The sequence below is a fragment of the Cherax quadricarinatus genome, chromosome 42 (genome assembly GCF_038502225.1).
Source record: "Cherax quadricarinatus isolate ZL_2023a chromosome 42, ASM3850222v1, whole genome shotgun sequence".
Lineage (NCBI taxonomy): Eukaryota > Metazoa > Arthropoda > Malacostraca > Decapoda > Parastacidae > Cherax > Cherax quadricarinatus.
In genome coordinates this window covers 22,428,791-22,454,701 of record NC_091333.1, presented here as the reverse complement: position 1 = coordinate 22,454,701, position 25,911 = coordinate 22,428,791, and the positions used below count along the sequence as shown (strand labels likewise).

Below are 25,911 nucleotides of genomic sequence, written 5' to 3'. Positions count from 1 at the left end.
CCTGAGGAAACTGGTTCGGAGGAGGGGAGAGAGAAATTGAAGAAGTTGCCTACTACAAAGATTAAGGAAATCTGTGCAATGTGGCTGAAAGTGCAAACCTTTATGGATGAAAATCACCCCTCACACAGCTATTGCAAGCTGTGCTGGTGACTATTACACTGACAATGTTGTGAAACACTTTAAGGAAGTCATAAAGGATCGAGAGGTACAGGCCACTATGAACAGATATGTTGTGCGACAGAAGTCCAGTGACTCTGAAGCTGGCCCTAGTGGCATTAAAAGAAGAAGGGAAGTAACCCCAGAAAAGAACTTGACACCTCAAGTCTTAATGGAAGGGGATTCCCCTTCTAAACATTAAGACACTCTCCTCCTCCCATCCCATCAATCATCACCAGATCTTCAATAAAGGTAAGTGTCATGTAATTGTGCATGCCTTTTTCAGTTTGTGTGCATTAAAATTAATATTTCATGTGGTAAAAATGTTTTTTTTTTTTCATACTTTGGGGTGTCTTGCAGGGATTAATTTGATTTCCATTATTTCTTATGGGGAAAATTCATCCGCATAACGATAATTTCGCATAACAATGAGTTCTCAGGAACGGATTAATATCGTTATGCGGGGGTCCACTGTATAAGGTTAGAGAAATTAGTATTGGTAAGTACAAAGAATCGCATTTAGATCATATGAAATTAGTATGCAATGTTTATGATATTGCTACCCAGACTAATGTGACAGATGCTGAAAATCCTCTTGACTCTGTACCCTCTACCTCAGATACTCAGATAACCAACCTGAATGTCGTTACTCCTTGCATACTCGACAAGTAATGAGAAACCCACAAGTATCTTTTGTAGATACTCGTTCAAATCTCCCTCAGTCAAGGCATGTGTTAGCCATTGCAGAGGAATTTGATCCTCCCAGAGATGATAACCATTCTGCATATGTAAACCTCACCCTCGCAGAATTGGGTTTAAATGTACATAGTCTGTATAACTAGATGTCCGAGATGAAGTAAATTGTCAACTGTTTGTTATTAAGTGAGTAGTTTTTCAGAAATCTTTTTTTCGTATTCACATTCCCTCCGTATTCTGAGAATTTGACAGTAATAGTCTGAGTGCACCAGATACCTTCGCTGTTAATTTCACCTTGTATATATGTATATATTTATTCTTCCTCAGAATCCGTAGAGTGCATGAATACAGATCGATCGATCAATTCCATCCATATTGTACAATGATTTGTTCTTATAGTTTGTAATGCATTACGTTAAAAGTGATTTACGTAATGGGTGTTAACGTAAACTCATTTTGTTAACATCCATTCTGATACCATCCATTAGTTCTAAGTTATATATGAATTTGTTATTGTATAGAATCAGCCCAGAACCGCCTGCCTGTTCAGCCTATAGATAGTAGTGTATGTCGAGATGACATACGTAACATGACCGAGCTGTCAACATAGTTGCTGATCCCTGTGTTGTATAGCATATCAGTATCATCCATGTGCTTTAGATAGGAGATCCCTAGGCCTGTGACTGTTTGTGTGACGTCACGGGATGCGCATGTGTACGTTTGTACCTCTGCCACCCTCTCAGTCGGCGTTTGACACAGGCTAGGACAGGCAGAGGCTGGGCTCCATTTCCCATCATCACAGTCTGACAATATATCGTTACCATCCAACAAGTGTGTCTACCTTCAACCCCCGATATCTCCAATTAAGAATCCCTGCGATATGTGTGTGTGAGAGAGAGCGAGAGAGAGACAGAGAGACAGACAGAGAGACAGATAGACAGAGATACAGACAGACACAGCCAAAGTCACTCAGTCAGCCAGTCACATACCTATCCAGCCACACACCCAACCACCCAGCCAGCCAAATACATATTACACATAAATAACAAAAAAAAAAAAAAAGGCACAATACCACGACTGGAACAATACACAAATAACCCGCACATAGAAGAGGGGGTCCAATTTGGCTTTGGTCCAAGTCGGACTGAAACACTGACATAAGCTCCTCTCTTCTATGTGTAGACAGCCTGTACTGTCTGCATAGACCGCCTATGCTGTCTGCCAGCTGAGTTCATATTTCGCGCCATGCTCGTGCTGCCACCTATAGGCCTATGCCACTTCAGTATGCCCAGACCTGCCTGCCTCTCACTCTGGCAGCTCCCTTCACTGAGTCAACAAGGTTTACTCCTCTCTCCCTCATGGGCATGACCCTCCAGGGCCATGGGCACTTAACACACTGCCTGTGTACCCCATGACATTTCAAATAAAGCAAGAAGCCTCCGAAGCCTTATCATTGCTCCCCGCCCTGCAACAACGTGACAACACACATTTTACATGTGTGGGTTGTGTATGTATTACACATTCCAGAATCATTTCTCTTTACTTAGGGCACAGGCTATAGGACATTTTGGTAGGATGACACTACCAGTCGTATCAAAAATGAAAGGATGTTGCACAAATGTTATGCATGGGTTATTATCGAGGCTTCTGATATTTCCTCGACCACTTGTGGCCATATCCATCTCAAAGCCACTAAACTTGGGGTCAATATCACTCTCCTCTTAAAAGGGGAGTGTTAATACGACACAACATCGGTGAATCCCCGTTTTTTTTTTTTTTTAGTTTGTTTTTTTACACAGGGTTTGACAAGGTTAAGGATCCCTAGTTTTATTGACAAGCTATTTACAGGTTAAGGGTTCCTAACTTTATTGACAAGCTAAGAGCTGTTACCTACATCAGCTCATTTGAAAGCATTTTTATTGTTATGAGACATACAAGTTAGAGCCATCTGTGGGCCAGCATTTTCATTTGATCAACTGACGTTATCTCGTTGACATCATTATGCTGTACGAATGTGTTCCATACTCGAGTCATCCTGGGTATATATGATCTCAGATGGAGTGATGTTCTGGAGAAGGGTACAGCCAGAGTGAAGTTGCTGCTTTCTGCCCGTCTTGTGGCATAAAAGCTTGTTTCACGCTGTCCTCAAAGTGGATCCAAGTGTGGCACTTTGACAATATTGGCCTTGTACATAACAGTAAGGCCACACACATCTCTCCTGTGTTGAAGGCTCTGCTGAAATGACAGATCTATCCAGGATGGGTCCAGGCGAGAGATGAGACGTCTTGCTCTGTTCTCCACTCTGTCAAGCAGTCGCAGATGAGAGGGGGGTCTGTTTGCTCTAGCTGGCGCTCGATTGAACTGGTGCTCCCACAAGGTACTAAGTGGTCCCAGATTTTTTTTTTAATACTCAACACACCGTGTGGTAAGACCCATTCTATGCTGACCAGACATCTCGAGCCAATCGTGCCGAATTTGGAGGTAATAAAAATAAAATGTTGATCTACGTTTGGAGCACTAGCAGTAACAATGAAGATCTATGTTTGGACAGTTAAGGGGTAAAGTGTCCAGACCCCTGATCTGATGTGTCCACAGTGTCCAAAAATCCCCCCCCCCCCCAAAAAAAAAAAAAATTATCATGAAAGGGTAGAGAATCTTTTTCTGAAGATAATAAAACAAAGCACAAAATTTGCTTGTACAAGTTAGTTGCGTCAGCTATATTTATGCATTGGTAGTTTCATCCACTTTGAGCCCCGTCTTAGGCCAATTACATCATTCCAGTTGACCAAATTCTTAAGCTATTTCTCTAGTATAGCTTCCATTTCATCAATTGTGCACAAGAAACTGCCCAATCAACAATTTCAGCTACCCAACATAGTGATCAGAAATTAGGTAATTTGGATAATTTCATATGAATTTAAAATTATGCCTATTTCAAAATAGGGTCCAGAATAAATAATGCAGGCAATTGTGGCACTTAAATACATTCCCTCTGTTCATTAGTTATGTTCCCAGGCTTAACACATGAATTCCATTTTGAATTTTTATTCACAAGAAAAAAAATAGATTTACTCTCATGAGTTATTGTAATAATTGTACAAGTAATATCAGCACATTTGTGAACACATACAAGACCAACCAGTTGAACGCACACTGGATGAGTGACGTGATCTGTTTACTCCGGAACATCAACCAAAATCGAATATTTCCGCTACTTGGAGCTCAATTTCAAGCTACGGTGGACCCTCGGTTATTGGCTGTTCCGGATATCGGCCATTTTGACCGAAATTCTATTCCGGTTTCTTGCCGTCGTTTCAAAGATCGGCCATATTGGACACGTAATAATAATTACTCTAGGGCATGTCTGTCTTACTTTAGGTTAATATAGACATTTTCATTAATCCATCTATGATATTTTCTTCAAAATTATATAAGAAACACATTACATAGTACAGTGGATCCCCACATTTCGGCAGCAGTGACTTTCGTGAAATCCAACTTTCGGCAACTTTTTTTCATCAAAATACAGCCTTGCGTTTCATGATTGGCCTCGTTATTCGTCCATCGTATGGGACGCATCCGTGCAGCAGGGAGTGGCCGGGTGACCATCACCCCAGGGGTTCATACATTTCAAAATATGTATCCATTGTTTTTTGTGCTTGCAACTGCTAAATAAGCCACCATGGGCCCAAAGAAAGCTCACAGTGCCAGCCCTTTGGTAAAGAAGGAAAGAAATACAATAGAATTCAAGAAAAAACTTGTAGCAAAGTACCAAAGTGGAGGAGGAAGATAGAGGGAAGAATGTGCCCTCTTCAGTGATTCGGTGATTCTACAATACGTACGTACGATACTAAAGCAGCAGGTATTGATAAAGGCTATAGCGCCAGCCAGTGATAAAGTGTAGCATTAACAGTGTATCAAGTAAGTTAAGTGATAGAAAAGCGACACGAAAGTAACTCTAATGTTATTGGAGGTGTAAAGGGCCACTGAACATATGCTGCCATGCTATCTTCCACCACCCTAAACCTCTGCCAGCATCTCCTCCATCAAACTAATTACACTAACATCTCCAGGGTAAGTGAAAATATTTGTTATTTATGAAGTGTAAATATCTTATTTATAAATTACATACATTGTTTGTGTGAATAGTGGTGGTGGCTTCTGCTTCAGCCTCCACCACTACTAATATGTACGGCTTCTCTCAGTGACCCTTTTAAACCCAACACCATCACCACTTGTGATATATGGAATAACATTTTATTAATTCTAGAGTATATATCATGTTTCTGTTATTAATATTGCTTATTATGTCATATTAGATGAATTGTGATAGAAAAATAAGCCGCAGAGATGATATTAGCGTCTTAATGAAGCATAATAAACTGACCTCCCTCTCATCTCCTACCTGTCTGCCATACACCAACAAGTCTTCTTTAAGGTAAGTGTGATGTTAAATGTTCATTCATCCATTTTGTTAGTGCTTTATATTTATTTGTCACTGTTTTCTGTATGTAAATATATATTTAATCTTAAAAAAAAAAAAAATTTCCCATATTTCTTATGGGGACAATGGCTTTGCTATTTGTGAATTATGCCATTCAGCAGACTCTCTGGAACGGATTAATCACGAAACTCGGGGGTCCACTATATGTAAACCATGCAATGTTCATATGCAATGTATTTTTTCTTTTTTTTTCCAACAAGTCGGCCGTCTCCCACCAAGGCAGGGTGACCCAAAAAAGAAAGAAAATCCCCAAAAAGAAAATACTTTCATCATCATTCAACACTTTCACCACACTCGCACATTATCACTGTTTTTGCAGAGGTGCTCAGAATACAACAGTTTAGAAGCATACATATATAAAGATACACAACATATCCCTCCAAACTGCCAATATCCCAAACCCCTCCTTTAAAGTGCAGGCATTGTACTTCCCATTTCAAGGACTTCAAAATCATATAAAAAATAGATTACACAGCATATAGCATATAAACATGCAATGTTTATATGCTATCGAGTGGTGAGTACCAGCGAATCAGGGAAGGAGGGAGGGAGGAGGGTAAACATTACGCTTTCTCTGATCCAGAATTAGAGAAAACTGTGAATCTGGAGTCTGTTCCAGTCACCGCCCTTCATAAGCATTTATTTACAATTCTCGGCATGAATTATTTGTTATGATGGCATCTTAAGGTAGTTATTAGAAACGATTAAACTCAGTGAACATGGTATGTTGATGTAATAATATGATTGTATAGTATAACAATATGTGTAGTGTAGCCCAGGAGGGGTTACATACATGTATGTGTACCTACATCTACCAGCTACCTACACTGAATTCCTACAAATAAATACTACTCACCTCTAGCCCTACATAAGGACTACAAATATTTTAAGGTAAGTAATGTATGTACTGTGGAAGTAAAAGACAAAGAAGGGAAGTAACCCTAGGTAGGGCTTTGATACCTAAGTCCTTATGGAGAGGGATTCCCAACTCCCTCTCTCCTGTAATGTTCATTTATCATTAAATTTGTGCTTTATATTTATTTTTCATTGTTTTGTGTATGTAAAACTATAGTTATTCTCTATAAAGTGTATTTTTTTCTTAATACTTTTGGGTGTCTTAAACAGATTAATTGGATTTACATGATTTCTTGCGGGAAATATTTCAATTTTCGGCCTTTTCAGATTTAGGCCGACCTTCTGGAATGGATTACGGCCAATAACCGAGGGTCCACTATACTTCCATTCCTGAAACCAATCAAAATCATCTCTATGTCTGTAATATCTCTTCCATTCTATCACATGATACCAATAAACTCCAAATACAACCATAAAAGCATCCAAAAATACACCACAAAGTCACTATTTTAAACCAAAAACACAGTCATGGGTTTTTTCTCCATTATGCACTGCATGGGGCTTTTTTTTTTTATATGGTGCACACTCACCACACAAGACACATTCTCTCATATTTAGGCCCAAATTTACCGCTCATTGCTTATGTGACTGAGCTGAGCTCATGACATAATTCTATGGCATGGACAGACTTCAATCCTGTAAAATTATGGCAAAGACAGAGAAGGGGTTAAAGGATAATGAAGACAGATATCCAGAGAAAATGTTGGCAGAGTTCAATACCCGGATCCAACGGAGGAAGATGACAGATGAAAATGAGGAAGAACCTGAAGAAAAAAAGTTAACATGGCAACAATAATATGAACAGTTCCACAATGCTTCTAAACTAGCAGACTTTTCCACTGAAGAGGACCCTGACAAATGCAGAAACCCTGCTCTGACACAGGGTTCGAAGTATAAAACGTTGAAGGTAAAAAGAGACTAGAGATGCATTACAGAATTTCTTACTATTCCACTACAACCATCAACATCAGTGCCAGAGCATTAGCTATCTACCTCAGCTAACAATTCATAACCATCCACCTCAGCTAACCATCCACAACCTTCCACTTCATGCTAGTTGGGCCACACAATCCCTTTCTACCCATTTCAAAATCAATGACATACACCAGCAACCAGAATTTAATCCTTTTCCTGACTGAGCCGTAGTACTACGCCATGAGCTCAGCTCACTCAGGTAAGCTGCGAGTGGAAAATCTGGGCCAAGATATGAGAAGATGGGTCTAGGTTTCAAGTGTGCACCATATAAAAAACCTGCAGCACGCAAAGCATAAAGAGAAAAAACTGACCGTGTTTTTAGTTTAAAACAGCAATTTGCGGTGTATTTCTGTTGGTTTTTATAACTGTATTCTCGTTTCTTGGTCTCAAATCACAGAATGGAAGACACATTACAGAAATAGAGATGATTTTGATTGGTTTCAGGATTGAAAGAAATTTGAAAGTGAGCTCAAAGTAGTGGAAACGTTCGATTTTTGCTGATATTCAAGAGTAAACAAGTCATATTACTCACACAATACACATCTAACTGGTGGATCTAATATGCATTCACTAATGTGCTGATATTACACAATTATTACAATACTGCATAACAATAAATCTTCCATTTTCATGTGTGAATAAAAAATCAAAATGGAATTATGTGTAAAGCCTGGGAACATAACTAATGAACAGAGGAAATGTTATTTTAGTGCCAGGAATGCCTGCATTATTTATTTTGGACCTTATATTGAAATTAGAATATTTTGAACTTTGTATGAAATTAGCCTAATGGGAGGGGGATGGTATTACAATTTGTGTATCCCTATTATTCACATGTGTTTTCAGTTCATTTTTTGACAATTTTTTTATTAGATGCCATTTTCAAGAACATCACTACCAACTTAACCCTGTAACTGTCAAAGAACTGATCAACTCATCCCCACTAGCAATCCAATTAAAAAAAAAAAGTAAAAAACAAAAAGGTTAATTTTCTAGTTTTTTTTTTTCCCAACAAGTCGGCCGTCTCCCACCGAGGCAGGGTGGCCCAAAAATAAAGAAAATCCCCCCAAAAATATTTTCATCATCATTCAACACTTTCACCTCACTCACATACAATCACTTTTTGCAGAGGTGCCCAGAATACAACAGTTTAGAAGTACAGGTCTCCCTAAACATTCGCATTTTCAACTTTCGCGGGCTTCACACATTCGCGAATTCCCAACCGCCAGATTCCCAGCCGCCAAATCTTATTTAAGTTTACCGCCAGGAGTCCTTACTACCCTCCCTCCGACCCCTGCAACTGGCAGCCAGCCCTCCCACCACTGTGTGGCGAGTGTTTTGTTCGTTTATTATTTGCTATTAAACTACAGTATAAATAATGTCAACCCATCCATGACTGCATATTAGAATGGCTATTCAGACAGGTATTGGAAGGCGACATCATGTGTTTACTCTTGAACACAGCAAAGAATCAAACATTTCTGCTACTGCTAATAATAATAATAATAATAAATACGATAGAATTGAAGAAGGAAATTGTACAAAAATACGAGGGTTGAAGCAGTGGTGGAGGAAGTGGTTGACGCATCGTCACTGTGGCTTTGTTTATGCTGGAGTGAGTATTAGTCTCAGTGCTCTTCCAAACATTTCACAATAATTCATTGTATTTGGTGCTTGTAGATTGAGTGCGACTAGAGTGGTTGAGGCAGTGGTTGAGGCAGTGGTTGAGGCAGTGGTTGAGGCAGTGGTTGAGGCAGTGGTAGAGGCAGTGGTAGAGGCAGTGGTAGAGGCAGTGGTAGAGGCAGTGGTAGAGGCAGTGGTAGAGGCAGTGGTAGAGGCAGTGATATTTACTAACATATATGTTATAAATAATAATAGTACATTATGAATAACATTTATTATTATTATAAATGTTATTAATATTAACATGTACTATTATTATTTATAACATATATGTTAGTAAATACCACTGCCTCACCCACTGCCTCACCCACTGCCTCACCCACTGCCTCACCCACTGCCTCAACCACTGCCTCAACCACTCCAGTCACACTCAATCTACAAGCACCAAATACAATGAATTATTGTGAAATGTTTGGAAGAGCATGGAGACTAATTCTCACTCCAGCATAAACAAAGCCACAGTGACGCTGCGTCAACCACTTCCTCCACCACTGCTTCAACCCTCGTATTTTTGTACAATTTCCTTCTTCAATTCTATCTTATTTATTATTATTATTATATTATTATTATTATTGTTATTATTATTAGCAGTAGCTGTAGCACAAATGTTTGATTCTTTGCTGTGCTCAAGAGTAAACACATGATGTCGCCTTCCAATACCTGTCCGAATAGCCATTCCAATATGCAGTCATGGATGGGTTGACATTATTTATACTGTAGTTTAATAGCAAATAATGAACAAACAAAACACTCGCCACACTGAGTGGTGGGAGGGCTGGCTGCCAGTTGTGGGGGGTCAGAGGGAGGGTAGTAGGGACTCGCAGTGGTGGAGGCAGTGGTATTTAATAACATACATGTTATTAAGCCATAACGTATATATTTAGTACAATTTACGACGTTTTCATGTATTTTATGATTGTTCATGGTTCGACAAGTTAAGGAAGCAGTATTGTATTATATTTCCCTACAATATATTGGGGCACCAAACATTCGCGATTTTTCAACATTCGCGAGGCTCTTGATCCCCTAACCCTTGTGAATGTTGAGGGAGACCTGTATATACGTATAAAAATACACAATATATCCCTCCAAATTGCAAATGCAGAAATCTCTCAGATAACCCATTTTTTCCTAATTTATTTTTAATTTAATGTAGTTTTTGTTCTGATATTTACAATTGAGAGTAGGGCTTGAGATTCCATAGCCACTGGTTGTTCTGACACAAATATTAGATACAGAAATAGTAATGAAACACACACACACATTGACACACTGACAATTGACTATGTTCACCTGCCTTGGTCACATACTGTCTACAAATATATATAAATAATTTATAGGTCCAAACAATGTTTTTACAAGTGCTTAAGTGTATGAGACTCTTAAGCACAGTGTCAGACAGAGTGGCAGCCTGCACTGCTGATGGTACACTGCACCATCAACACTGCCCCCAGTGAACCTTGGCATATGTTTTCTATTTCCTTCCCCTCCCCCCTCACTGTTCCAAATACATGATTATTGTTCACACACAGGAAATCAGTGAGCACAGGGCTTGTATACTAGTTGTCTGTGAACAGTGTATGGCCCTTGTCAAGGTATGGTTCCCATCATCTTATGAACACCACAAGAAATGTGCAACATCCACCTGTAATAATGTTGGTAGAATTATCGACAATATGTAGAGTAATAGGACACAAGTACAACTAATGTGACATTTTATCAAAGCACCACAAACCAGCCAATGCAGGGGTTTACACTATACGTGTACCTGTGGAGGCTGCGACAAGATTTATGTAGGTGAAACAGCAAGAAACCTCGACACCCACCTCAATGAACACATTTACGCATGTAGGAACGATAACTTGAACAACGCCTGTGTACAACACCGAAATTCCACCAATCATCTCGTGAAATTCAAGGACGCCCAATTAGTGATCAAAGAAACTAATTTCCGCAGACGCAAGTGCCTTGAATCAGCACTAATCGCTGTTTTGAATACAATTAAACAAAACAAAGGCAGCTTCACCATCTCTGAAGTCTTAGCAAGAATCCTTAGCAAGAACAGTAAACCCTGCCGTCACAGTCTTTCCTGTTAATGCTACACAAAGCACATTACAGAGAATGAACACTGAAACAGGCCTTCTCTATCCAGTCTCCAATAGAAATATTTGTCTAACCTATTTTTATGTTACCCAAGTAATAGCTTTTATATCCTTTTACTCATGTGCGAGTTAATTGTTCTACCATATTGTATTACTACTACTAGTATTGCACCTCACTCTGAGCCTATATATACCCTCTGTGACCATGTACTGTTTGTAACGGCTTGACAAAGCTCCTGGAGAGCGAAACGTTGCCACAATAAAATGTCACATTAGTTGCACTTGTGTCTTTTTACTTTACAACACCCACCTGGCACTGTTCAGTGTATTCCTCCAAGTGTAGACAGTGACTTCTAATACCAGGCATCCCTTGAACAGAATCAAGGACTCATCAACAACAAGGTTCCTAAAGGGATAAAAGTAGGCACTGAATTTTTGTTTCAGGTACATAAACACTTTCTGGATTTCGTATAGCAGGTCAATTCTGTTGGGTGTATTCCAGTCTGAGAAGTGCAACATTCATAGCAAGTGTGACTCTTTTGCAAGGGAGGTGGTCATGGAAGATTGGCGTACTGATGAAGTACTCTGTGCACCAGTACTGTGCTATACTGTGCTTGTAGATATGAGGCATAAGCATGATGATGGCAAGGAAATAATACATTTCAGCTACAGCTGTCTTTCCACCTGTGTAGTTTTACAATTCTGCAAAATGTGTTGGCCATTACAGAGCAGTAATACTGGGTTGTCTAGCTGACAATCAGGTTCATAAGCAACTTATTAAAATACAATTGCAAGTACAGTAGACCATCGATTAACATGGGTTCCTTTAAAATGTTTTCTCCATTAAACTACTGTCAAACTGTGGCAAATTTTCATCTTACACTTTATAAAATTTGACTTGAACAGTTCTGCTTCTCGGAAGGGAAAAAATTTCAGCGCTGCAGTGCTAGGCAGTCTGCCTGTGGGTCAGGCAGCATTGCCTGTGAATTGCATTTTGATCTTTTCATTACCATATATTACAACTGCCAAGGAACCATGGCACCCAGGAGGCATGCAAGTGATGCAGGAAGTGGCAAGGCTAAGTTAAAACATTTAAGTGTTGGAGTTATGAAGAAAATCGAGATAGTAGATATGCTTAAATGTGGTAAACATGGCGAGAGCTTATGGCCTTAAAGAAGAGTCAGTTCGTACAATTAAAAGGAGTGAGGCAAATATATGGGCTTGTGCAATGAATAACCTGGGCTGTCATCTCCTGAAAAGAATGTCACAGATCACAACAAGTAAATAAAAAGGAAAACTTATTGCTCGAGTGGTTTGAACAAAAAACAAAGAAAAGTGCATCACTTGATTTCACCTTAATTAGGGAAAGGGCTTTACAAGAGTATAAAATAGTGTGTGATGAGGGAGGAAAGCCTGAACAACAGAGTGAGTTTAGCACATGCTGGTTCCACAGTTACGTTACATAACAGGTTACATAATAATAAGTCTAAACCCATTCAGGGTCGGCAGGCCCTCTCCTAAACTTGTTCTCAAGGTCGGAAATTTTTCCGAAAAAAAAAAAAAATCTTGTGAAATGATAGAGAATCTTTTCCCCATCATAATGACACCAAAAGTATGAAATATGATGGAAAGCTTACGAAATTATGCTCTCGCAAAGATAGTGATCTCGACAATGTTTACACCAGCGATTTCGCCCACTTTGAGCCCTATTTTCGGCCAATTCCAGTGTACTAGTTGGCAAAAATCATAACTATCTTGCTAGAACTCCATTTTTTTTTATATCGAAAGAGTACAAGAAACCACCCATTTACTGATTTCAACTATCCAATCGAGTGATCAGAAATTAGTAATTTTGCCAATTTCACACAAATTTCAAAAGATGCCAATTTCCAAATAGGGTCCAGTATAAACCAGACAGACATTCCTGGCACTAAAGTAACATTTCCTCTGTTCATTAGTCACGTCCCCAGGCCCTCTTATTTCTTTTGCTTACCACTTAGAATTTTTGTTCTCACAAAAAGTAGAAGATTTACTGTTATACAGACTAATGCATTAGTGTAGAAATGGTGTAGAAATGGAATAAATAATGTCAGCACACTTGTGAAAGAATATTAGACTTGCCAGTTGACGTGTATTGGACGCGTGGCATGATTTGTTTACTTTTGAACTTTGGCAAAAATTTAACATTTCTGCTACTTTGAGCTCAATTTCAAGGTACTTTTCATTGTGAAACCAATCAAAATCATCTCAATTTCTGTAATATGTCTTTGATTCTATAAAAGGAGACCAGGAAAACTAGAATACAACCATAAATATCATACAAAAATACACCGCAGTCGCTTTTTTAAACCAAAAACACAGATTTTTTTTTTTCTCATTATGCAGTGTGTGCTGCAGGATTTTTTTATACCACGCACACTGACCACATAGACTCATTCTTTCATATGTAGGCCTACCAGCTTTCTCTCGCTCGATTTGAAGGCGCTAGAATTTATGAGTACTAGTACGGCACCAACCCTGGCGTGCAAGCTGTACTAGTACGGCACCAACCCCAAAAGGGTTAATGGTGAAAGTGCTTCAGCTGATCATGCGGCAGCAAGTAATTTCCCTGCTGAATTGCAGGAAATTATTTCTGAGGGTGGCTACGAGCCAGAGCAAGTGTTTAATACTGACAAGAAGAGAGTTTTTTGGAAGAAAATGCCAACAAGAATTTACATCAGTCAGCAAGAAAAAAGTGCACCGGGCCTCAAGGCAACAAAGGATCACTTCACCTTGCTCTTTTGCGGCAAAGCGTAGGGTAATTGTAAGACCATGGTTATTTACCACTCTAAAGAATCCTCGTGCTTTGAAAGGTGAAGATAAAACACCTTACCAGTAATTTGGAGGTCAAACCAGTCAGCATGGATGACAGAGGAAATATCTATTGACTAGTTTAAGCATCAGTTTATTCCTGAAGTCAAGTTTAACCTGCACAGTAAGAACCTTGCATTCAAAGCCCTCTTCATTCTTGATAACTCCTGTACTCATCCAGAAGCTTTGCTGGATGTAACCCATGTAAAATTTGTATTTTTACCTCCAAATATATATTTAATACAGCCACTGGACTGGGGAGTTATTAAGCCATTGAAGTGTAGCTACACATGAGAAGTGATGTAAAAATGAGTTGCATTAATGGACTCTGACTCCAAACCTGGCAGTTCCAAACTTCTGGAATAAATTTAATATTGCAGATGCCATCAGCTATTCTAGAAGTGCATGGAATGAAGTATTCCAATCAACATTAAATGCAGGCTAGGGAAAGTTGTGGCCTTCTGTTGTTAATTCTTTCACTGGTTTTCCCTAACTTCAGAGTCAGATGAAGGAAATAGTTCAGCTGGCAAGATTATCAGGTGATGGCTTTGAAGATATGAAGGAAGATGATGTAAATAAGCTCTTTGATGATGATGATGATGATGATGAAGACAGGAGCGCATAGGAAATGTTAGAAGAGCTCAACGAACAGATATAAGGGATACACAAATAACCCGTACATAAAAGAGAAGCTTACGACGACGTTTCGGTCCGACTTGGACCATTTACAAAGTCACACTAACCAGAAGTGGAGCAGGACGGCTATATATAGGCAGGAAGAGGTGGAGGTAGTAGTAGTAGTAGTAGTAGTACAAGAATGGCATATAATACCGACAAGATGAAATTAAGACACATGCGCAACACCCGGGCATCTCTATCGTAGACGTTTCGCCATCCAGCCAGCCACTGGATGGCGAAACGTCCACAACAAAGACACCCAAACGCCACACGTGTCTTAATTTCATTAGTAGTAGTAGTAGAAGAGGTAGTGGTAGAAGTGAGAATTAAGGAGGACGAGCCAGTCAAATACAAAGGAAGGGGACCACTGCATGGGAGCTAGGTGCCCACAGAGGGAGAGCAAGCACACAGAGGTGCGTGAAAGGGGAAGTGGTGAAATAAATGAAGAAGGAACAGAAACACGAGACAGAAGAGAGAAAGACAACCTAGAGGAGAAAAAGGAAAGAGGAAAGGAGAAGAGGGAGAAGAAAAAGAAAAAGAAAAAATGAGGAGTCAGGTTAAGTACTACTACTACCACCTCCACCTCTTCTTGCCTATATATAGCCGTCCTGCTCCACTTCTGGTTAGTGTGACTTTGTAAATGGTCCAAGTCGGACCGAAACGTCGCTGTAAGCTTCTCTCTTTTATGTGCGGGTTATTTGTGTATCGTTCCAGTCACGGTATTGTGCCTTTTTTTTTGTTAGATATAAGGGAGCCAGATAAAAGAAGATGAAGAACCTCAAGAAAAAGTGAACATTGTAGCAGTTACATGAGCAATTCCATGTTGCTGCTAAACTAGCAGATTTTACTGAAGAGGACACTGACAAATCTAGAAGCAGTACTTTGAAACTGGGTCTAGAGCAGCTGATGATGCCGTACCGTTAGCTGTATAATATACTGCGGGGTAAGAGCCCAGAGATCTATTACAGAATTTATGCATACAGTATAACCATTGACTTTGGTACCAGAACCTTTACCATCCACCTCAGCCCAGTAGGGCCACAACATCCTTCTCCACTCTCTTCACAATTATCGACAAACACCAGCACCCACAATTTAAGGTAAGAAATATTATTTCTGCTGCATTTGTTGCCTTAAGCAACAGAAAAAACATTCATAACAATGAACAACAACTGCATTATCATTTTTGTGTGTGTAAGATTTGGAGACCTTTAACCCTTTGAGGGTCGACAGGCCATCTCAGAGACTCGTTCCCAGGGTCGGCCAAATTAAAAAAAAAAAATATTTTTTCCTTACGAAAAGATAGAGAATCTTTTCCCGATCATAATGACACCAAAAGTATGAAATTTGATGGAAAACTTACGGAATTATGCTCTCGTGAAGTTAGCAGTCTCGGCGCTGTTTACGCATTGGCGATTTTGCCCACTTTGAGCCCCATTTTTGGCCAATTCCACTGTACTAGTCGACAAAAAACATGAATACTTCGCTAGAACTCCATTTTTTTCTATCGAACGAGTGCAAGAAACCACCCATTTACCAATTTCAACTATCCAGTACAGTGGTCAGAATTTAGCAATTTTGCCAATTTCACACAAATTTTAAAAGATGCCAATTTCCGAATAGGGTCCAGAATAAACAAGAAAGACATTACTGGCACTAAAATGACATTTCCTCTGTTCATTAGTCATGTCTCAAGGCCCCTCTTACATTCTTTTGCTTTCCACTTTGAATTTTTATTCTCACAAAAAATAGAAGATTTACTGTTATGCAGACTACTGCATTAGTGTAAAAAATAGTATAAATAATATTGGCGCACTTGCGAAAGAATATTAGACTCGCCAGTTGACGTGTATTGGACACTTGGCATAATTTGTTCACTTTTGAACTTTGGTAAAAATTGAACATTTCTGCTACTTTGAATTCAATTTCAAGGTACTTTTCATTGTAAAACCAGTCAAAATTATCTCAATTTCTGTATTATGTCTTCCATTCTATAAAAAGAGACCAAGAAAACTAGAATACAACAATAAATACCATACGAAAATACAAGGCAAAGTCGCTGTTTTATTCCAAAATAACGGGCAAAGTTTTTTTTTTCTCATTATGCACTGTGTGCTGCAGGATTTTTTTATACTGTGCATACTGACCACACAGACCCATTCTTTCATATGTAGGCCTACCAGCTTTCTCCCACTAGATTTGAGGACGCTAGAATTTAGGTGTACTAGTACGTCAAAAACCCTGGGTTGTAAGCTGTACTAGTACGGCAGAAACCCTCAAAGGGTTAACAACAACAAAATGTCATTTGGCTTTTTTGGGGTCTCGGGAACATAACCCTATATTTCCCATAAGTTACTCAGTTCCTTTAACACGTATTCCTCCAACAATGCACTTTCAGGAACGTAACTACTGTTAATCAACGGTCTACTGTACTAACTCTGGGGACTCGTCACTGATAGGACATCCTGGCAGGATACCACTACCACTGCCATAAATACTGCACATGGGTCATCTGGGTTATAATCTAGGTTTTTGATATTTCATCAATTACTTGTGGCCCCCATCCATCTCAAGGCCTCTAAACACTCCTTTTCCTCAAAAAAGAGCACTTTAATATGAGAGGGCATCAGTGAATTCCTGGGGTTTGCCAAGCTTCTTGCTGTAGCTGGTGCTCAAACGAACTGATGCTCCTATGAGGTATTATAGGGGCCCAGATCTTTTTAATACAGTGCACACCAAGTGCACAGACCCATTTTCTACTGTATAGGCCTATCAGGCCTCTGGTGCAAATCTGAATGAAGAAAAAAGTGTGCGTAGAGTACCATACATCGGTATAAAAATTTCCCCCTCAACGGCCATATCCATGGCAGGATGACGCAAAGAAAGCACATTCACCATCCTTCATCCTATCGCTGTGCTTATCTATTATGTGGTTGCTTGGGGCCTGGTCCTGCCTCTCAACTTGCCAGATTCACTCCTTCCTAGCTTTATGATTTATACACCTAGGTTTATACATAATGTTCATCAACTTATTCCTCTCCATCCTCTTGACATACCCAAAACACCTTGGCAACCCCTTCTCAGCCCTCTAAATTATACCTTCAGTGATTCCATATCACTTGTTATTTTTACTCTGCAAATCCTCTGCATGATATTTACATCACACATATTGCTCTCAAACATGACACCTCTACTGCCTCTAGCCTCCTCCTTACTGTAATGGTCAAAAATCATGCCTCACATACAAAGAGAAGTGTTGTTACACTATACTTGGCATATTCCCTTCTTTTCCCTCCATAGATAAATTTCTTTCTTTCCACTGATGCCTCATCACACCACCCACCATTTTCCTTTCATCTACTTTATGATTCACTTAGTCTTCCAAAGACCTATCTGGTGACAGCCCCTCAAGTATTTAATTAAGTGTATATCTACCTCCTCCATACTCCTTCCTTCCAATTTGATATTCAATCTATCATTGCTTATATGTTGTTGCCCTCATCACCTTACTCTTTTCTGTTTCCTTTAAATTTCCTACTTTTACACACCAACCCATATTTGTCCACCAAATTTTGCAACTTGTCTTGAGAATCCCCCCAACAGAAGTGCCATCAGCAGCCCTATCCAAGTCATACTTTCACTGAACCTCACTATCCACTTAAAAAATTAGCAGATACCCACCAATACTGATAATTTGGCACACCCCTAGTCAATACAGCATTTTATTTATACAATCCCTACCATTCTAGATCATCCTCGTTTCTTTGCAGCCCTATATCTGTAAGAGACCTATAGCCACTTTGTAGTTTTTTCTACCCTTGCAGTCCAGCCTGGAGCCAGAATTTTCTATTAATTGCCTGTTCAACCAGGTTATTGCTGTTGGCAGTCTGCTGGTCCACATATCTATCACAGCATGCTTGATCAGGGACTTTTCAGAGGAAGTGATCCAGTTTCCTCCTTAAACCATCTACAGTTATTCTGGTAATATTTCTGATATTTGCTGGTAGCAGGCCAAACAGTCTTTAACCACAAATGTTGACTTAGCGTTCTCTTGTTGAGCATATTTGCTCTTGACTTTCACTGGGTCCATTTTACACTTCCTCCCATATCTCTCACACCAGTACATTGTTATAGCAGTGTGCAGATTATGTCCTTGTGTCCCAAAGAAAGAACAAATTTCATGAGTTAGCATTCACATTTAATGATATTCTGTAGTGTATGCTGCAATATTTGATGGAAAATTATGGTGAATGACCCCTTTAACATCGTAAAATTGATCTTACTCTTGGCTCGGCTAACACAATGTTAACTCACAAATTGCTACCAAATACTTCTCTGTAAAGGATGTTTAAAACTACCACAAACATAAATCAAAACCATGAAAAAAATCTTAATATAATAAAGCATAAGAAGCTAACACTGGTAAAAATAATGATTTTTAACATGCATATCAACCAAGAAAAAACATTCTTATTACAGAGCATTAACAAATGCCCTCCTATAATGTACATGTACAAAATTAATAAATCTGTTAGGTCAAAGCTACTTTCAAAATGCATTTCAGACCTATAATTTACCCCTTGTTTCAAATTGTTTCCAAAATATTCAAGCCTGGAATTTGTCATAAATTTATGTTCACATTTCTGGAATTTCAACAACTTCCTGTGCACAAACCCTTTTTTGTTTTGGAATGTAATGATGATTAAATGTTCAAGTTAAAGCCACTCACTTCATGTCTCAGTTTGCCTTGTTTGTAGATTTCATCTAGTTTTGCTGCAACTTTTTCATTTAGTCCATAATTAATCAATTTCTGGTAATCTTCTGTTCGCTCGCCATCTATCTGTGACCCCGGGTCACCACCGCCATTACCTTCTGCCATCACTCCCCTGTAAGAAATTATGCAAATGAATTTAAGTTCATACAACTTGACGTTAGATAGTAATAGCCTTCCGTTCTCTTTTATTTAATGGTGCTTTTAAATATTTCAAATACAAAGCAGCGCATCCTCTAATAATCATTTTGTTTACTGACATTTCCTTTTTATGCATTTCTGCAGAATAAGTCAATAGTATCAGATGTTCAATAATTATTTTAACTATTATTTCAGAAAGCTATAAAGCATCATTAAAAAAAAAAAAAAAAAGGCATTTTTCTTAATACTCATGATGATCTGTGATGAGTATACATATTATAAAGAATGTGTACTACAACCTAATGGTACAGTACTGCTCCCCATAGCCAAATTTTAATCAAAATATCATTTAATAATTCAAATCCTGTGTTGCTTCTCTTTCCACTTTTCGTACTATAAACTTTCAAAGTAAATGTATATTAATGTTAAAAAAAAATTATGAGTATCACAGTACATAACAGGTGAGAGTCATCCATTCCTGTAGTTACTATTGTGAGAGGGAGTGTGAGTGTGCGTGTGCTCAATTGTGGTTGCAGGGGTCGACTCAGCTCCTGGCCCCCGACTCTTCACTGACCACTACTCTGTCCTCCCTCTCCCTACTCCATGAGCTTTATCATACCTCGACTTAAAATTACGTATGGTTCCTGCCTCCACTACAACACTTGCCAGACTATTCCACTTCCTAACAGTTCTGTGACTGAAGAAATACTTCCTAACATTCCTTTGACTAATCCGAGTCCAACTTCCAACTGTGACCCCTTGTTTCAGTGTCCCATCTCTGGAACATCCTGTCTGTCTACCTTATCTATTCCACGCAGTATTTTGTATGTTGTTATAATGTCACCCCTAACCCTCCTGTCCTCCAGTGTCGTCAAACCGATTTCCCTTAACCTTTCTTCGTAGGACATTCCCCTTAGCTTTGGAACTAGCCTTGTTGCAAACCTTTGCACTTTGTCTAATTTCTTGACGTGCCTGACCAGGTGTGGGTTCCAAATTGGTGCTGCGTACTCTAGAATGGGCCTGACGTACACAGTGTATACAGCCTTGAAAAATTCCTTACCGAGATATCGGAACGCTATTCTCAGGTTTTCCAGGCGCCCATGTGCCGCAGTAGTTATTTAGTTAATGTGGGCTTCAGGCGACATGCTCGGTGTTATACTCACCCCCAGATCTTTCTCCTCGAGTGAGGTTTGCAGTCTTTGGCCGCCTAGCCTATACTCTGTCTGCAGTCTTCTTTGCCCTTCCCTGATCTTCATGACTTTGCATTTGGCAGGGTTAAATTTTAGGAGCCAGTTGCTGGACCACGCGTCCAGCCTGTCCAGGTCTCTTTGTAGACCTGTCTGGTCTGCATCCGATTTAATTCTCCTCATTAACTTCACATTACCTGCAAATAAGGACACTTCTGAGTCTATCCCTTCCATCACGTCATTCACATATACCAAGAATAGCACTGGTCCTAGGACTGACCCCTGTGGAACCCTGCTTGTCACAGGCACCCACTGTGATACCTCATCACATACTATGACTCACTGTTGCCTCCCTGTCAGGTAATCTCTGATCCATTGCAGTGCCTTCCTTCATGTTATACGTGTCTGTGTGTATGTGTGTGTGTTCGTGTGTGTACGTGTGTGTACGTGTGTACGTGTGTGTACGTGTGTGTACGTGTGTGTGTACGCGTGTGTATGTGTGTACGTGTGTACGTGTGTGTACGTGTGTGTGTACGTGTGTACGTGTGTGTGTACGTGTGTGTGTACGTGTGTACGTGTGTATGTACGTGTGTGTGTACGTGTGTGTGTACGTGTGTGTACGTGTGTGTACGTGTGTGTGTACGTGTGTGTGTACATGTGTGTACGTGTGTGTACGTGTGTACGTGTGTACGTGCCTGTGTACGTGTGTACGTGCCTGTGTACATGTGTGTACATATATGTACGTGTCAGTATGTGTGTTTGTACTCACCTAGTTGTATTTGCAGGGGTCGAGACTCGGCTCCTGGCCCCGCCTCTTCACTGACCGCTACCAGGTTCTCCCTCACCCTGCTCCATGAGCTTCATCATACCTCATCTTAAAACTATATATAGTTCCTACCTCCACTACATCATAGACTGTTCCACTTCCTAACTACTCTATGACAGAAGAAATACTTCCTAACATCCCTTTGACTCATCTGAGTATTCAGCTTCCAATTGTGACCCCTTGTTTCTGTGTCCCATCTCTGGAACATCCTGTCTCTGTCCACCTTGTCTATTCCATGCAGTATTTTGTATGTTGTTGTTATGTCTCCCCTGACCCTCCTGTCCTCCAGTGTCGTCAGATCTATTTCCCTTAACCTTTCTTCATAGGACATTCCCCTTAGCTCTGGAATTAGCCTTGTTGCAAAGCTTTGCACTTCCTCTAATTTCTTAACGTATTTGACCAGGTGTGGGTTCCAAACTGGTGCTGCATACTCCAGTATGGGCCTGACGTACACAGTGTATAAAGTCTTGAACAATTCATTACAGAGGTACCAGAACGTTATTCTCAGGTTTGCCAAGTGCCCATATGCCGCAGCAGTTACCTGGTTAATGCATGCTTCTGGCAATGTACTCGGTATTATACTCTCTCCTAGGTCTTTCTCCTTGAGTGAGGTTTGCAGCCTTTGGCCTCCTAGCCTATACTCTGTCTGGGGTCTTCTTTGCCCTCCTCCAATCTTCAAGGTTCAGTACGTAGCCACACGAACCATCACTGTTCAGTACATAGCCACACGCACCATCAAGGTTCAGTACGTAGCCACACGGACCTGCATTTGGCAGGGTTAAATTCTAGGAACAATTTTCAGGACCATGCATCCAGCCTGTCCAGGTCTCTTTGTAGACCTGTCTGGTCCACATCAGATTTAATTAACCCTTAAACTGTCAAACAGAACTACGTTCACATGCGTAGTGCTCCAAAAGTAGATCTATTTTTTTTTACATATTTTCAATAACAAAAAAAAATGTAGATCTACATTTTTTTACACACTTTCAAATGTTGAAAAAACGTAGATCTATGTTTGGACAGTTTAAGGGTTAATTCTTCTTATTAACTTCACATCATCTGCAAACAGGGACACTTCTGAGTCTATCCCTCCAGTCATGTTGTTCACATATACCAAGAATAGCACTGGTCCCAGGACTGACCCCTGTGGGACCCTGCTCATGTGTGTGTGTGTGTGTCTGTGCATTGTGTGTGTGTGTGTGTGTGTGTGTGTGTGTGTGTGTGTGTGTGTGTGTGTGTGTGTGTGTGTGTGTGTGTGTGTGTGTGTGTGTGTGTGTGTGTGTGTGTGTGTGTGTGTGTGTGTGTGTGTGTGTGTGTGTGTGTTTGTGTGTGTGTGTGTGTGTGTGTGTGTGTGTGTGTGTGTGTGTGTGTGTGTGTGTGTGTGTGTGTGTGTGTGTGTGTGTGTGTGAGTGTGTGTGTGCGCATGAGTGTGTGTGTACTCACCTATTTGTGGTTGCAGGGGTCGAGTCACAGCTCCTGGCCCCACCTCATCACTGATTGCTACTAGGTCCTCTCTCTCCCTGCCCCATGAACTCTATCATACCTCGCCTTAAAACTATGTATGGTTCCTGCCTCCACCACATCACTTTCTAGGCTATTCCATGGCCTGACTACTCTATGACTGAAGAAATACTTCCTAACATCCCTTTGATTCATCTGTGTCTTCAGCTTCCAACTGTGTCCCCGTGTTGCTGTGTCCAGTCTCTGGAACATCCTGTCTTTGTCCACCTTGTCAATTCCTCTCAGTATTTTGTAAGTCGTTATCATGTCCCCCCTATCTCCCCTGTCCTCCAGTGTCATCAGGTTGATTTCCCTTAACCTCTCCTCATAGGACATACCTCTTAACTCTGGGACTAGTCTTGTTGCAAACCTTTGCACTTTCTCTAGTTTCTTTACATGCTTGGCTAGGTGTGGGTTCCAAACTGGTGCCGCATACTCCAATATGGGCCTAACGTACACAGTGTACAGGGTCCTGAACGATTCCTTATTAAGATGTCGGAATGCTGTTCTGAGGTTTGCCAGGCGCCCATATGCTGCAGCAGTTATTTGGCTGATGTGCACTTCAGGAGATGTGCCTGGTGTTATACTCACCCCAAGATCTTTTTCCTTGAGTCTTCTTTGCCCTTCCCCAATCCTCATGACTTTGCACTTGGTGGGATTGAACTCCAGGAGCCAGTTGCTGGACCAGGTCTGCAGCCTGTCCAGATCCCTTTGTATTTCTGCCTGGTCTTCGATCGAAAGAACTCTTCTCATCAACTTCACGTCATCTGCAAACAGGGACACCTCGGAGTTTATTCCTTCCGTCATGTCGTTCACAAATACCAGAAACAGCACTGGTCCTAGGACTGACCCCTGTGGGACCCCGCAGGTCACAGGTGCCCACTCTGACACCTCGCCACGTACCATTACTCGCTGCTGTCTTCCTGACAAGTATTCCCTGATCCATTGCAGTGCCTTCCCTGTTATCCCTGCTTGGTCCTCCAGTTTTTGCACTGATCTCTTGTGTGGTACTGTGTCAAACGCCTTCTTGCAGTCCAAGAAAATGCAATCCACCCACCCCTCTCTCTCTTGTCTTACTGCTGTCACCATGTCATAGAACTCCAATAGGTTTGTGACACAGGATTTCCCGTCTCTGAAACCATGTTGGCTGCTGGTGATGAGATCATTCCTTACTAGATATTCCACCATTCTTCTCCTGACAATCTTTTCCATGATTTTGCATGCTATACATGTCAGTGACACTGGTCTGTAGTTTAGTGCTTCATGTCTGTCTCCTTTTTTAAAGATTGGGACCACATTTGCTGTCTTCCATACCTCAGGCAATCTCCGTTTCGATAGATGTATTGAATATTGTTGTTAGGGGTACACATAGCGCCTCTGCTCCCTCTCTCAGGACCCATGGAGAGATGTTATCTGGCCCCATTGCCTTTGAGGTATCTAGCTCACTCAGAAGCCTCTTCACTTCTTCCTCAGTTGTGTGTACTGTGTCCAGCACATGGTGGTGTACCCCCACCTCTCCGTCTTTCTGGAGCCCCTTCTGTCTCCTCTGTGAACACTTCTTTGAATCTCTTGTCGAGTTCCTCACATACTTCACGGTCATTTCTTGTCTCTCCTCCTTCCTTCCTTAGCCTGATTACCTGGTCTTTGATGGTTGTTTTCTTCCTGATGTGGCTGTATAACAGCTTCGGGTCAGATTTGGCTTTTGGTGCTATGTCGTTTTCATATTGACATTGGGCCTCCCTTCTTATCTGTGCATATTCGTTTCTGGCTCTACGACTGCTCTCCTTATTCTCCTGGGTCCTTTGCCTTCTATATTTCTTCCATTCCCTAGCACACTTGGTTTTTGCCTCCTTGCATCTTTGGGTGAACCATGGGCTCTTCCTGGCTTTTTCATTATTCCTGTTACCCTTGTGTACAAACCTCTCCTCAGCCTCCTTGCACATTGTTGCTACATATTCCATCATCTCATTAACTGGCTTCCCTGCCAGTTCTCTGTCCCACTGAACCTCATTAAGGAAGTTCCTCATTCCTGTGTAGTCCCCTTTCCTGTAGTTTGGTTTCATTTGTCCTGGCCTTCCTGCTTCCCCCTCCACTTGTAGCTCTACTGTGTATTCGAAGCTCAAAACCACATGATCGCTGGCCCCAAGGGGTCTTTCATATGTGATGTCCTCAATATCTGCACTACTCAAGGTGAATACTAAGTCCAGTCTTGCTGGTTCATCCTCTCCTCTCTCTCTTGTAGTGTCCCTTACGTGTTGGTACATGAAGTTTTCCAGTACCACCTCCATCATCTTAGCCCTCCATGTATCTTGGCCCCCATGTGGCTCCAAGTTCTCCCATTCGATCTCCTTGTGGTTAAAGTCGCCCATGATCAGGAGCTTTGCCCTGCATGCATGAGCTCTTCTCGCCACTGCAGCCAGTGTGTCAACCATTGCTCTATTACTCTCGTCATACTCTTGCCTTGGCCTCCTGCTGTTCTGTGGTGGGTTATACATCACTGCAATTATCACCTTGAGACCACCAGAGTGAAGTGTTCCCGCTATGTAATCACTTTCTTCTCCGCTGTCTCCTCTCTCCAGCTCATCAAAATTCCATCGGTGTTTGATCAGCAATGCCACTCCTCCACCCCCCCTGTTCCTTCTGTCTTTTCTCAGGATCTGGTATCCCGCTGGAAAGATGGCATCTGTTATCATACCTGTAAGCTTGGTTTCTATGATCACTATGATGTCTGGTGATGCCTCTTTGACTCTTTCGTGCCACTCCTCCCACTTGTTTGTTATTCCATCAGCGTTTGTGTACCATACCTTCAGTTTCCTTTCCAACACTGTGGTTTGGGGGGCCTGTAGGGGTGGGAGACCTGGTAGCATACTGTGGGATTCTATGGTTGGGGGTTGGGTGGAAGCTATGGGTATGGATTGTATTGTGTG

At 40.8% G+C, this 25,911-nt stretch overlaps 1 protein-coding gene across 21 annotated transcripts in view; it reads right to left on the bottom strand.

Annotated features, from left to right (window-relative positions):
* The window catches only part of LOC128695680 (synaptotagmin binding cytoplasmic RNA interacting protein), a 1,077,764-nt gene that overhangs the window by 1,008,206 nt on the left and 43,647 nt on the right, over nucleotides 1-25,911 (bottom strand). For 19 of the 21 annotated variants that reach the window (XM_070093417.1, XM_070093416.1, XM_070093430.1 and 16 more), the window contains exon 2: nucleotides 19,289-19,445. The exons of 1 other annotated variant lie outside the window; for it this stretch is intronic. In XM_070093417.1, the coding sequence (XP_069949518.1) occupies nucleotides 19,289-19,438 (150 nt within the window). In that variant the 5' untranslated portion in view covers nucleotides 19,439-19,445. Of the gene's footprint in view, nucleotides 1-19,288; nucleotides 19,446-25,911 lie in introns of those variants that run through there. One more of the 21 variants, XM_070093424.1, reaches the window with a different exon arrangement.